The sequence below is a fragment of the Chlorocebus sabaeus genome, chromosome 9 (genome assembly GCF_047675955.1).
Source record: "Chlorocebus sabaeus isolate Y175 chromosome 9, mChlSab1.0.hap1, whole genome shotgun sequence".
Lineage (NCBI taxonomy): Eukaryota > Metazoa > Chordata > Mammalia > Primates > Cercopithecidae > Chlorocebus > Chlorocebus sabaeus.
In genome coordinates, this window is record NC_132912.1 from 25952942 (window position 1) to 25966748 (window position 13807).

At 34.4% G+C, this 13807-nt stretch overlaps 1 protein-coding gene across 7 annotated transcripts in view; it reads left to right on the top strand.

Annotated features, from left to right (window-relative positions):
- The window catches only part of MYO3A (myosin IIIA), a 261924-nt gene that overhangs the window by 11337 nt on the left and 236780 nt on the right, over positions 1 to 13807 (top strand). For all 7 annotated transcript variants that reach the window (XM_008002560.3, XM_008002567.3, XM_073018805.1 and 4 more), the window contains 2 exons: positions 6348 to 6532; positions 9096 to 9230. In XM_008002560.3, the coding sequence (XP_008000751.3) occupies positions 6365 to 6532; positions 9096 to 9230 (303 nt within the window). In that variant the 5' untranslated portion in view covers positions 6348 to 6364. The remainder of the gene's footprint in view (positions 1 to 6347; positions 6533 to 9095; positions 9231 to 13807) is intronic.

Here is a 13807-nt window from a genome sequence, read left to right on the forward strand (position 1 = left end):
TCCAGTTGGTCTATAGTGTTGATCGTGTCCTTTATTTCTGATTTTCTGTCTCATTGTTCTATCCATTATTGTGGATATTGAAATCTACTATTACTGTAGAGCTGTCTCTTTTCCCCTTTAGTTCTGTCAGTGTTTGTTCATATATTTTAGAGCTCTAAATTTTGGTACATGTATGTGTATAATTGTTATGTATACTTGGCAAATTGACCATTTTATCATTATCCCATTTTCTTTGTCTCTTGTAAGAGTTTATGACTTGAAGTCTTTTGTAGATAGCATATAGTTGCATCAGGTGTGTTTCTTTCTAAAATTCATTCTGCCAGTCTCTTTTTTGATTGGAGAATTTAATCTATTTACATTTAAAACACTAATAGAGAAGAACGTACCATTATCATTTTTTGGTTGTTTTTTGATGTTATGACATTTTTGTTACTCATTTCCTCTAGTATTATCTCCCTTGTATTTAGTGTATATTTTGTAGTGACATGTTTTGATTCTTTTCTTATTTTCTTTGTGGTTACCATGGGTATATCCTGAAATTATAGCAACTTATTTTAAACTGATACCAACTTAACTCAATTACTTGTAAAAATTCTACTGCTTTACAGCTCTGCCCCCACACTTTGTTATTGATGTCACAAATTACATTTTACATATTGTAGATATGTAAAATAGATTAACATAGATTTATAACTATTTTTATGCATTTGTGTTTGAAATTAAAGATAAAAAAGTGGCATTAACTAAAATTACAGTACTACTGGGTTTTATAATTTTCCATGTAATTACTTTTACTGGAGAACTTTACATTTTCATAAGACTTCAAGATATTGTCTAGCATCCATTCGTTTCAATCTGAAGGGCTCCATTTGGCATTTCTTGTAGGGCAGATGGAGTGGTAATGAACTCCATCCATTTTAATTTTCTGGGAACAAAAATTAATTTTCTTCTCTTTTTTGAAGGATAGTTTCCCAGATATAGAATTCTCAGTTGACAAGTTTTTATCTTTCAGCACTTTAAGCTGCCTTCTAGCTTGCAAGAGTTCTGCTGAGAAATGCACTGATAATCGTGAGAGTCTCTTGTATGTAATAAATTGCTTTTCTCTTGCTGCTTTTAAGTTTCCTTTTTTTCTTGTCTTTGTCTTTTCACAGCTTGATTATAATGTCTGGGCTTGGGTTTCTTTGGATTTGCCTTCCAATTCAGTGAGCCTCTTGGATTTCCAGATGCATGACTTTCCTTAAATTTGTGAAGTTTTTGGCCATTATTTCTTCAAATAAGCTCTCTTCCCATTTTTCTTTCTCTTCTCCTTCTTGAACTCTCATAATGTATATATTGGTCTTGTTGGTGGCATTCAGTATGTCCCTTAGGCTCTGTTTATTTTCCTTCATTCTTTTTTCTTTCTGCCCTTCAGATGATAATTACAAGTAATTTGTCTTCAAGTTCACCGGTATTTTCTTCTGCCTATTCGAGTCTGCTCTTGAACTCCTTTAGTAAGATTTTCAATTCAGTTATTTTATTTTTTATATCCAGAATTTCGATTTGGTTGTGTTTAATGAATTTATCTGATTTTGTACGGTCTGTCTTATTATAGATACTTTCACATGTTCCTGCTATCTCTATTCTCTGAAAACAAAATTGCATAAGATGGTATTATTTCTTTTCTTTTCTTTTTTTCTTCTTCTTTTTTTTTTGAGACTAAGTTTTGCTCTTATTGCCCAGGCTGGAGTGCAATGCCACGATCTTGGCTCACTGCAACCTCTGCCTCCCAGGTTCAAGCGATTCTCCTGCCTCAGCCTCCCGAGTAGCTGAGATTACAGGCATGCACCACCATGCCCGGCTAATTTTGTATGTTTAGTAGAGATGGGGTTTCTCCATGTTGGTCAGGCGGGTCTCAAACTCCTGACCTCAGGTGATCCACCCACCTTGGCCTCCCAAAGTGCTGAGATTACAGGCGTGAGCTGCCGTGCCTGGCAAAGATGGTATTATTTCTTTAAAAAAATTTGATAAAATTGATTGTTGAAATCATTTGAAAATTTTCTGTGTATTCTTTTCTATTCATTTCTACTTAATATTCACCAGATATTTATGGATTGTCTACTATGTGTCAGGCAGTCTTTGAAGTACATCAGTGAAAAAACAGGATAAACATTTCAGGCCTCAAGGGGCTTACATTCTGGTAGTGGAGAAAACAAATAAAACATAATTATAGGAAATTATGGAGAGTGTTAGGAGGTGACAAGTGTTATCAAAATGCAACAGGGTAAGTGAGACAAGGAGTTGGGAGGCAGGATGGGATGTAGGAAGTCAGATTGGAATTTTAATTAAGATGATCAGGGTGGGACTTACTGGGGACATGAAGGCTGATGTAAGACTTGAAGGAAGTGGCGGTGTGAACCATGTCAATATCTGGAGAAGGAGCATTCTAGGCAGAGGGAACACAGATAACCCAGTGGGAGATCAGCCCTGCTATGTTTTAGAATGAGCATGAAGCCAATTTGGTTATTTTATTAAAGAAGAATTAAGTGCATGTTTACAAAAATAAGCAGAATAATTGTTGAGATGAATCTGAAGATCCCGAAGTAAGATACATTTTTCATTGTATTATGACCGATTTTTCTATCTTAAAAAACCCAGAAGCTCAATATATAATAAATCTATTCAAAAAGATGAGTATTCATTTTAAAAATGTAGCTTTGCGAGTACCTTTTCAGATTTATGGTAAATGCACGTATCAAAATATGTTAAATAAATATGTTGAAAATAATTGTTTGGCTTACATGATCATATAACTAAGAACTTAATTATATGTTTTAATTTTATAGGCTTGAGAATTACTTTTAATTCTGTGCATGCTAAAGGATTAGGGAAAATATACAAACATTTTTATGTCAAGTGCAATTTACTGTAGTTATTAAGTAATTAGTTGTTTACTAGCTGTGACGTTCTATTTCATTCTTAAAGAATAAACAGCTTTGTATGGTAAAAGTATAGTTTAGCAGTCAGGAGACTTGATTCTAGCCTAATTCTAGCCTAATTATTTTGAAGCAGTCATTTTAAATGGCTTCATTTTACCTATGTGTTGGGAGTTTTGTTCATTTGCTTTATATGGAACATGGCTAGGTATATTCTGTTTCCAAAATGCCTCGTTTCTGTCATTTTGTGATTATTGCTTTATAATGTTTTACACTGTATTGATACACTGCTTTAAATATTTGTCTGATTGAGAATTGTTAAATAAAAAATTGCATTTTAAACAAATTCCTGCTTATTTTTAGTGTCCAGCTCAAATCTTTTCCTGACCACTTCAGAATTTTCTGTGATTCTTTTCCTGATCACTTCAGAATTAATTGCTTTTCACCTGGGCTATTATAGTACTTTATTCATATTATTATTTGTCACTTTTCATAATATGTTATAGTTATATGTTTGTTAATCTATCCGTGAGTTTTCTATCTTTGTATTTCCAAAACTCATAAAAGTACTTTGCACGTATTTGTTGTTTATTCATTTTTCATTGAATTCTTATGTCTGTGTATTGAAAAACCAACAGTTAACTCCTAAGAGTTAATATATCAGAAATGAAGACTGTTTTCAATAACATTCCTGCTTGAAAGGCAGCATTCCATGTAATGAATGTTTCTCTTGCTTGACAACTCCTATTTCAGACCTTTAACAAGGTTTAATTTGGTCTTTTGGTCTAACGTTTATGTTACAGAGATGGCATAAATGCTTATTTGCATGACTCAAGTAGATGTAAGAAGTAGTGATTTTGTCACTGATTATGAAATTGTTAAAGAGGATGATTATTACTGATTACCTCTTTGCATTTTGGATCAGAGGCATGAATTTCATAAAGATTAAGTGTTCTAAGAACTATTCAGAAGTGTGTTTTTATATAGTAATACAATTTTTAGCATGCATTCATAACCATTTACTAGATAATGTGCCCTTAAATATAATGAATCAGAATGTGCTCTTATTGTGTTTTGGATTTTCATATTTTCAGTTCTTCCTAAACCTTATTTCTCTTCCTAACTTAAAAAAATGTAGTTTTTGAAGAACCCTATTTATTCATTTATTCAACAGCTATATATTTAACATTTACTGTATGTTCCAGGAACAGAGTTAGGCCAAATCGATTATTAGATTTGGAAGTGAACAAGATAGATTAGGTCTCCGCTGTAGAATTAACAATGATCATATAAACATTTGCCCATTTAGTCAATATTTATTGATTGCCTATCATGTGCTAGGCATTGTTTTGGGAATTGTGGATACAGTCACAAAGTAACAGAGCCCATACCTCATGTAGCTTACATTCTAATGAAAGAATAACAGCATAAGTGGAGAAGGCTAACTTTATAATGGTTCGTCAAGGAGGGCCTAAGAAATTGACATTTGAACTGAGATCTACGGGACAAGAAGGAACCAAAGGAAAAGACTATTTGAGGACAAATAGCAATTACCCTGGATAGCAATGAACTTACTACATTTGATGCACATTGGTTTGTAGCTTTTGAGGTCAGAATATTAAGGATTTGGTATTCCTTCCATTTTTTCAATTAATTATGAAGTACAGGCATCATTTGTAAAGTTTGATAGGAAAGAGTAAACGGCAAAGAGGGAAAAATTTGTGGAGAAACAAATTTGAGGAAAGATATCACTGTGAAATAGTAACTCCAGAGAACAGGGAATATACAAACAATAGAAGCGCTGTAGGGTTGCTGGGCAGAGTTGATAGTGTAATTGTCAGTTTGTTATCCTCGATTTTAGGTGAAACTAGTCAACATGGTTGTATTGTTTTCTCAGTTACGGGCACAGATGTGAAGAAGATGTAGTATTTAACCAGAGTTGTTTTCACCCTCCAGGAGAATATGATGGAAAAAGGGAGGAACAAGAGTGTTTAGGGCCTTTGTAAAGATGTCACAATAATACAAGGCTTTAGAGTCTATCCTGGGGAAGGAGAAATGAGTAGGGAGTGAAAAATTAAGAGGGTTGATGGGCTTAAAGAAAGTTGAGGATCAGTGGATTGGTGATGTGAATAAAGCTGAAAGTTGTGAGTGTGGCCAGACAAGTGAATTTCATGGGCTAATATGGAATATTGATATATATTGAAAAGAGTGTGGTTTGTATAGATAATTGAAATAATGTGAGGGCTACCAGAAGTGCTAAGAGCACTTTCCTTTCTTTTATTATTCTCACCCTTTTTTGCAGTTTTATAGAAATGGTGTAATATAATATAGGGAGAATATAGAAAAGAGCATCACTTGGAAGTCAAGAAAATGTAAAATGTCCTTTATAAAGTCACTTGATCTCATTGACTTATTCTTTTAATTAATTGACAAATCAATTATTTCAGCAGTGTGCCAGGTGTTGGATATACAGTGATGATATCAGATACATAAATGCTATCTAATTTACAATCACAATAATGGTACCAGTGATGATATGGGATACTGATATTATTGATAATATTGATAATGATATCAATAAATGGACCTCATTGGCCATATTCTTTAATTAATCGGTCTATCATTTCAGCCCTTGCAGTTGCTGGGCATACAGTAATGATGTCAGATAACAGCAGTGCAGTGTGCTGCTGGAGTACTGAGGTGGGGCATGCAACCCAGATGGGGTGGAGAGTAGTCACACTTGTATGAAGTGGTATCTAAGCTGAGATCTGAAAGATAAGTAGGTTTTGCAATTTAGCAAAGAAGCCACAGGCAGATGGGGTCAGGAATAGTGTATACTAAGGTCTTCAATAAAGAAATGCCTTGAGGTATCCAGAGTAGCTGAATCATAGTGTATGAGAGAAGAGGCTGGAACATTAAGCAAAGGCCATATTTTAAAGAATTTGGTAGGTTATGTTAAGGAAATTTCATCCTAAAAGCCATGTAGAGTACCCATTATTGAGTTTTGCATAGAGAAGTGACATAAAACATGATCACTTATAAAGTGCAAGATCTGCTTAAATGAGGAAGTTGAATTTTATCTTCTCTAAGGTTCATTCAAAAATTATTTGATTTGTTGTGATACCGGAGTATAAAGAAGAAAATCAAAATTACATAAATGTCTCTTATTTTAATTTAAAAAGAATTAACAGCAATTAATAAGAGACTAGATTGGACATAGAAATAAAACCCTGTTTACAAAGCGTTATTAAATTCATATTAATGTTTGCAAATGAGAATTGAAATTCAAATTTCCTGTGACTCTGAAATATGTTTGGTTACTGTTGAATATTTTCTATCATATCAGTTAAAATATTTGCTAATTTCCCATGGGTTTGTGTGTGCCATTTGATATCCTCAATCAAATGTAGATGAAACTGTACTTCTTATCTCCAGGTATTTAAACCTTTGAGATGTTTCCATTAATTGGAAAAACAATCATCTTTGATAACTTTCCTGATCCTTCTGATACGTGGGAAATCACTGAGACAATTGGCAAAGGAACTTACGGGAAAGTTTTTAAAGTATTGAATAAGAAAAATGGCCAAAAAGCAGCAGTCAAAATTCTTGATCCAATTCACGTAAGTCATATTTTTTCCTTCTAATTAGCTTTATTTTTATCTGTATGAAACACTTAAAAAGACTGTAAGTATTTTATCTTGATTTATTCATCACAATAGCAGTCTAAAACAGGTTACGATTTGAAGATAAAGGTGAAGGAAAAGTCTACTTATTTGCTTTTCCAAGTTTCTGTGCTTAATATATGTAATAAGGCACAATAAGTACTTGATGAATAATTGCATAAGCACACAAAAAATGCAACTCTCAATCGACAATGTTATTGAAGTTGATTCAATGTTATTTTAGACATGAAAAATTGTAAAGATACAAACTCAGGAATCTACAAATAATCCAAAAATGGCATCTTAACCATATCTTCTTTTCGTCCTGTGCTTATTTAGGCTTCAGGAAATATTTCTCTTAGGCCAAACTAAAGAAGACTTTTTAGAAGGAAAATTAATTTTCAGGTTTGCTTAAATGTTTCCAAAGCAAACATGGTGTGGATTTATAATCAGGGCAAAGTTCCTTATTGTGAAGAATTAAATTTCATGTTCAACTCTGCTGGTCTCTGCTTACAGGAGGCCACAGTAGGGGCCCCCATTTGTTTTTTTTGTTTTTGTTTTTTTTAAGTAGCAGTTGTAATAAGCAAAACTGCCAAACCTTTTTTCTGTTTTAAGACCATGAGACTACTGAGATTCTATTTTCTGGTAATGAGAGCTGGCAGTTTCAGAATATCTTCAGGTTGCTGGTAGACACCTTTCTCTCCCATAGCACATGGGAGAGCCAGAATGAGCTTAGTCATCAGATGCTCCAACATCTATTGAAAGCAACTTCTCCAATTAAGAGACTTTTGCACACATGATGGGAGCATGGCATGATGAAAATGATGAAATTGTATAGAGAGGGCATCAGAGTCCCAGGTCCTTGTTACAGCTCATCTACTACTTGTGAGATGCTGCAAAAGGTCTTGTTCGTCTTAGGGTTGCTGTTCCTTTTTTTTTTTTTTTTTTGATAGTTTATTTCTGCTAAACCCATTATAACTACACTCCTCCATATTATTTTGAGCAGAGGGGAAAGGTGGGGAGGTGTATGTTAAAGTAATAAATTAAATACACTGGAGGAAAAAAAAGTCAGACTCAGTATGCCCAGGCTTAACTGTTGCTGAATGTTTCACATTCTCTTGGAAACTTCTAAGCATTTAAACTGAAGGAACAGAGGTACAAATTAAGTTCTACCAAAGTGACTATACCTCTCTTTCCTCTAGCCTTTGCATTAGGGATTCAGGTGTGTGGGAGCAAGAGAAAGAAATTCAGTCCAATACCATTGTCTGGCCCATGGTGTATCTCTTTCCCTTCCTTCTTAATGGAGAACAAATGGCTTATAATCCGTGTAACCACTGTTCTTTCATAATTTACTCATGTATGGTATACCTACAAACCTTATAAGTCATATTTAGTACTATTTAATGAAATACTGATTTATAACTATTATACTTAATTTATTCTTTTGCTTTCATTCTTGTCACAGTACATATACATTTTTCTAATAATTATTTATTTACTGTTCTTTCATCTTGTCACAAGTCAAATAAAAAAGATTTATAACCGAGAGATTATAATCTTAAATAAATTTAAATGCATCCAAACATCTTGCAAAGATTTGCTTATTTTAAATTAAAGGAGTCTTACTATTACATATTTTTAATCAGTCATTTTATTTTCAAAAGAGGAGTTGAATGAGTAAGATGAGAATGTAGCAAGCTTGGAGTCTATATCTGGATTTTACTCTAACCAGCTCTGACTCCAACTTCTCAGGGCTTAACTTTATGCCTCTAAAATTAGAGTTCAGATTTAAATTTCTACCTCTGTGATTCCATGATTCTATAATAAAATAACATAAGCATTAAATGTCACTGTAAAAGCAATATTAATAAAGCTTTCTCTTATTTATTACTCTGTGAATTGTTTCATATATATGTGATTTTCTAGAAATATGACTAAGTGGCTGTCTTCCATTCTTATTGATAAGATAGCAACCTGTTCTTCTTTTGCTGAATGGACCTTTAGATCATTAAAGGTTTTGTGCAATCTTTTATAACTTAACTCTATTTGAGTTTTTTTGGAAAAGTGGGAATTTATTGTTTGTATGACTGAGTTTTGGATAGCTTCTAAATGTCCTGTTTTCCAAAGAAACAAAATGAACCAGATTTCCAGTCCTAAAATTTACTATTTCAGATCAATGGCTTTGCCATTGTAACAAAGTTAATAATACAAAAAAGCAAAATCATCTGGAGTAGCTCTCCATAGATGTTTACTTATAATTGCATATAAAAATAACATTTTATTTATCCATTTTAAAATTTGATGAAATTGATATAACTTGAGATTCACTTGATTATCATGAAAATCACAATCTCTCCCCTTAAATAATGTAATGAGAAATTACAGTACATAATACCAAGCACAGTAAAAGCTATTATGACCTTGACATAATCAAATTCTGTATTTGGTATTCTATAATCTGTTTCTTTGACATTACTCATGTTTTTCTCACAGTTCTATTCTTACGACTTTTTGAAACTAGGATATTGATGAAGAGATTGAAGCAGAGTATAACATCTTAAAAGCACTTTCTGACCACCGTAATGTGGTCAGATTCTATGGGATATACTTTAAGAAGGATAAAGTAAATGGAGACAAGCTGTGGTTGGTTCTCGAGGTAAGTGTTTCAGCATTATTTGTATGGATGGAAACTTAGAGTATGGTTCTGAAATGACTTATTATACTATTTATGTAACATTGATATCATAAAAACAATTCTGGTAAGTTCCTGACCAGCCATGAATGTTGTGCCTAGTTTTGGCCTTGCCGTCTTGGAAACATCAAAAAATTGAAGGAAAGCCACAAAGACTAGTAAATGTTAAAAGGAAATTACTCCATAATAGAAGACTAAAGAAACTGAGATTATTTTTCCCATGGGAAAAAAAAATTAAAAGGGATTTCATTATAATATTTATTTATTCATCTATATTTTGTTTCATTAACATGTGATGAACCTCTGTGCCAGGTGCTAAGATACAAGAAAATTAATGTTAAGTGAGGCTTCATTAGGCAACAATAGTGAGCTATGATTTTCTTTTTCTGTCTTTATTGAATGCTAATGACTTGAGCTACAGAACCAGGTATTTATATTTACAGGGAAGAAAACTTACTTAAAATGGTGTTGATACTGAATAAGTTGCTAAAGGGAATCTGTAGTGTCTGCCCTTTCCAGTCCTGAGAGTAGTTTTTCTTACACTGGAGCAATCCTCTCTAAGGCAGGAGTACTAGCAGGTCCCACACTAAGGTGATTGCCAGTCCCAGAAAAATTCCGTTTTTCTGATTTTCATTGAACATTATTCAAGTGCAGTAAACATTATTTCTAATAAAATCTATTAGAATTTTTTAAAATCGCTTTTATCAAATTCAGGGACAGTAGATACCTTTATTTGACAACTATAACAGCATATATTTATTGTGTTCATCATTGTTTTATTAGCATTTGAGTATTTTATTTGTTTTTGAATGTTCCATTGCTTTTCCTGAAGTGGCATTGTCTTAGTCTATTTGTGCTGCTATAACAAAAATCCACACACTGGGTAACTCATAAAGAACAGAAATTTATTCCTCACAGTTTTGGAGGCTGGAAGTCCAAGATCCAGGAACCAGCAGGTTCACTTCTCTGGTGAGGCCTGTTCACTTCCAAGATGGCACCTTGTTGCTACATGCCCTGGAAAGAAGAAATGCTGTGTTCTCACATGGCAGAGGGCAGAAGGCAAGAGAGCCCAACACTGTGTGGAGCCTCTTTTTAATAAGGATCTTAAAACCCCATTCATGAGGAAGAAGCCCTCATGGCCTGATTACCTCTTAAAGGTCCCACCTCTTAATAATATCACATTCACCATTAAGTTTCAACATATGAATTTTGGAGGGGACACAGCCAAAGTGTAATAGGCACAATAATCATAAATAAATTATATTAAGACTTTATATTCATATTTTTCTACTATGTTTTTTTTTTTTTTTGAAATGGAGTCTTGCTGTGTTGCCCAGGCTGGAGTGCAGTGGCACAATCTCAATTCACTGCAACCTTCACCTCCTGAGTTCAAGCGATTCTTGAGCCTCAGTCTCCCAAGTAGCTGGGATTACAGTCACATGCCACCATGCCCAGCTAATTTTTTAGTTTTGTATTTTTAGTAGAGACAGTGTTTCACCGTACTGGCCAGGCTGGTCTGAAACTCCTGATCTCAAGTGATCCACCTGCCTCGACCTCCCAAAGTGCTGGGATTACAGGTGTGAGACACTGCGCCTGGCCTCCGTTATGGTTTTTAAATGATTCTACAAATAATAGATGATCATTGTGGAAAATATTTGAACCTATAAAAAATTCTTAAATTTAACATATTTGCTTCATTTTTTGTATGTTTTTTTCTTTAAAAATGTTTTAAGTTCAGGAGTACATTTGCAGGTTTGTTATATAGGTAAACTTGTGTCACAGGGATTTGTTTTACAGATTATTTCATCACCAAGGTGTTAAGCCTAGTTCCTATTAGTTATTTTTCCTGATCCTCACCATCTTCCCACCCTCTACCATCAGGTATCTGTTGTTCCTCTCTTCGTGTCCATGTGTTCTCATGATTTAGCTCCACTTATAGGTGAGAACATGTGACATTTGGTTTTCTGTTCCTGCGATAGTTTGCTAAGGATAATGGCCTCTGGCTCCAATCATGTTCCTGCAAAGGACATGATCTCAGTCTTTTATATGGCTGCATAGTATTCCATGGTGTATGTGTACCACATTTTCTTTATTCAGTCTGCCATTGATGGGTATTGATGTGGTTTTGCTGTGTCCCCACCCAAACCTCATCTTAAATTCCCATGTGTTGCAGAAGGGACCCAGTGGGAGGTAATTGAATCATGGGGGCAGGTCTTTCCTATGATGTTCTTGTGATGGTGAATAAGTCTCATGAGATCTGATGATTTTATAAGGGGGTGTTTCCCTGTGCAAGCTCTCTCCTTGCCTGCTGCCATCCATGTAAGATGTGACTTGCTCCCCCTTGCCTTCCACCATGATTGTGAGACCTCCCCAGCCATGTGGAGTAAGTCCATTAAACCTCTTTCTTTTGTAAATTGTCCAGTCTCGGGTATGTCTTTATCAGCAGTGTGAAAATGGACTAATACGGGCATGTAGGTTGATTTCATGTTTTTGCTGTTGTGAATAGTGCTGCAATGAACATACATGTGCCTGTGTCTTTGTGGTAGAACAATTTCTATTTCTTTGGGTATATACCCAGTAATGCAATAGATAGCTGGGTTGAATGGTAGTTCTGTTTTTAGTTCTTTGAGGAATTATCACACTGTTTTCCACAATGGCTAAACTAATTTACACTCCCACCAGCAGCATATAAGCATTGTCTTTTCTCTGAAACCTCACCAATACCTGTTATTTTTTGATTTTTTAAAAATAGCCATTCTGACTAGTGTGAGATGGTGTCTCATTGCGGTTTTGATTTTCATTTCTCTAGTGATCAGTGATGTTGAGTTTTTTTCACATACTGTTGGCTACATGTATGTCTTCTTTTGAAAAGAATCTGTTCATGTTCTTTGCCCACTTTTTAATAAGGTTGTTTGTTTTTGCCTTCTAAACGTAAGTTCCTTACAGATGCTGGATATTAGACCTTTGTCAGATGCATAGTTTGCAAACATCTTTTCCTATTCTGTAGGCTGACTGTTTACTCTGTTGATGGTTTCTTTTGCTGTACAGAAGCTCTTTAGTTTAATAAGATTTCATTGGTCAAGTTTTGCTTTTGTTGATACTGCTTTTGGAGTCTTCATCATGAAATCTATGCTGGTTCCTGTGTCCAGAATGGATGATATTGCCTAGGTTGTCTTCCAAGGTTTTTATAGTTTTGGGTTTTACAGTTAAATCTTTAATCCATCTTGAGTTGATTTTTGTATATAGTGTAAGGAAGGGGTTCTGTTTCAGTCTTCTGCGTATGGCTAGCCAGTTGTCCCAGCACCATTTATTGAATAGAAAATCCTTTCCCCATTGGTTGTTTTTGTCAGCTTTGTCAAAGATCAGATAGTTTCAAGTGTGTGGACTTATTTCTGGGCTTTCTATTCTGTTCTATTGGTCTGTGTATCTGTTTTTGTACCAGTACCATGCTGTTTTGTTTACTGTAGCCCTGTAGTATAGTTTGAAGTTGGGTAGTGTAATGCTTCCAGCTTTGTTTTTCTGCTTAGGATTACCTTGGCTATTTAGTTTCCTTTTTAGTTCCACATGAATTTTAAAATAGTTTTTTTCTAGTTCTGTGAAGAATGTCATTGGTAGTTTGATAAGAATAGCACTGAATCTATAAATTGCTTTGGGGAAGCATGACCATTTAAATGATATTGATTCTTCCTGTCCATGAGCATGGAATGTTTTTCCATTTGTTTGTGTCATATGATTTCTTTGAGCAGTATTTTGCAGCTTTCGTTGTGGAGATCTTGCACCTCCCTAGTTAGCTGTATTTCTAGGTATTTTATTCATTTTGTGGCAATTGTGACTGGGATTATTTTTTATTTGGTTCTCAGTTTAACTGTTTTTGGTGTGTAGGAATGCTAGTAATTTTTGTACATTGATTTTGTATCTGGAGATCTTGCTGAAGTTGTTTATCAGCTTAAGAAGTTTTGGGGCCAAGACAATGGAGTTTTCTAGATATAGAATCATGTCGTCTGCAAACAGGGATTGTTTGCCTTCCTCTCTTCCTATTTGGATGCCCTTTATTTCTTTCTGTTGCTTGATTGCTCTGGCTAGGACTTCCAATACTGTGTTGAATAGGAGTGTATGTTTTTTGTATGTTTCAATATTTTGACAATATTACTTACAAAATTATCCTATATTTTTACTTAATGTAACTTCAGATAGTTTTAATCATTGTTATGTTTTTCAAAGTAAATACATTCACTTGAGTAATAAAAAAAAAGATCGTTCCGAAGGGTTGATAAGATAAAGCAATGAAAACAGATCCAGTTTAGTGGTGCCACCTTCTCCTGCGCAGGTCCACACTTTTGATGTGTTGTGATTGCTGTATCTAGAAAAGTATGGCTGAGCTTCTATACTGCCTTATTTAGAAATCCATGCTCTTAATTTTGGCAATATTGTTCATTACACTTTTGGAGCTCTTCATCTTCCCACTCTTGTTTGGAGAACTGCCATGTGTCTGACCTCTTTGATGTCTCTCTGATGCCCACCTTGATGGAACCACTGGTTCC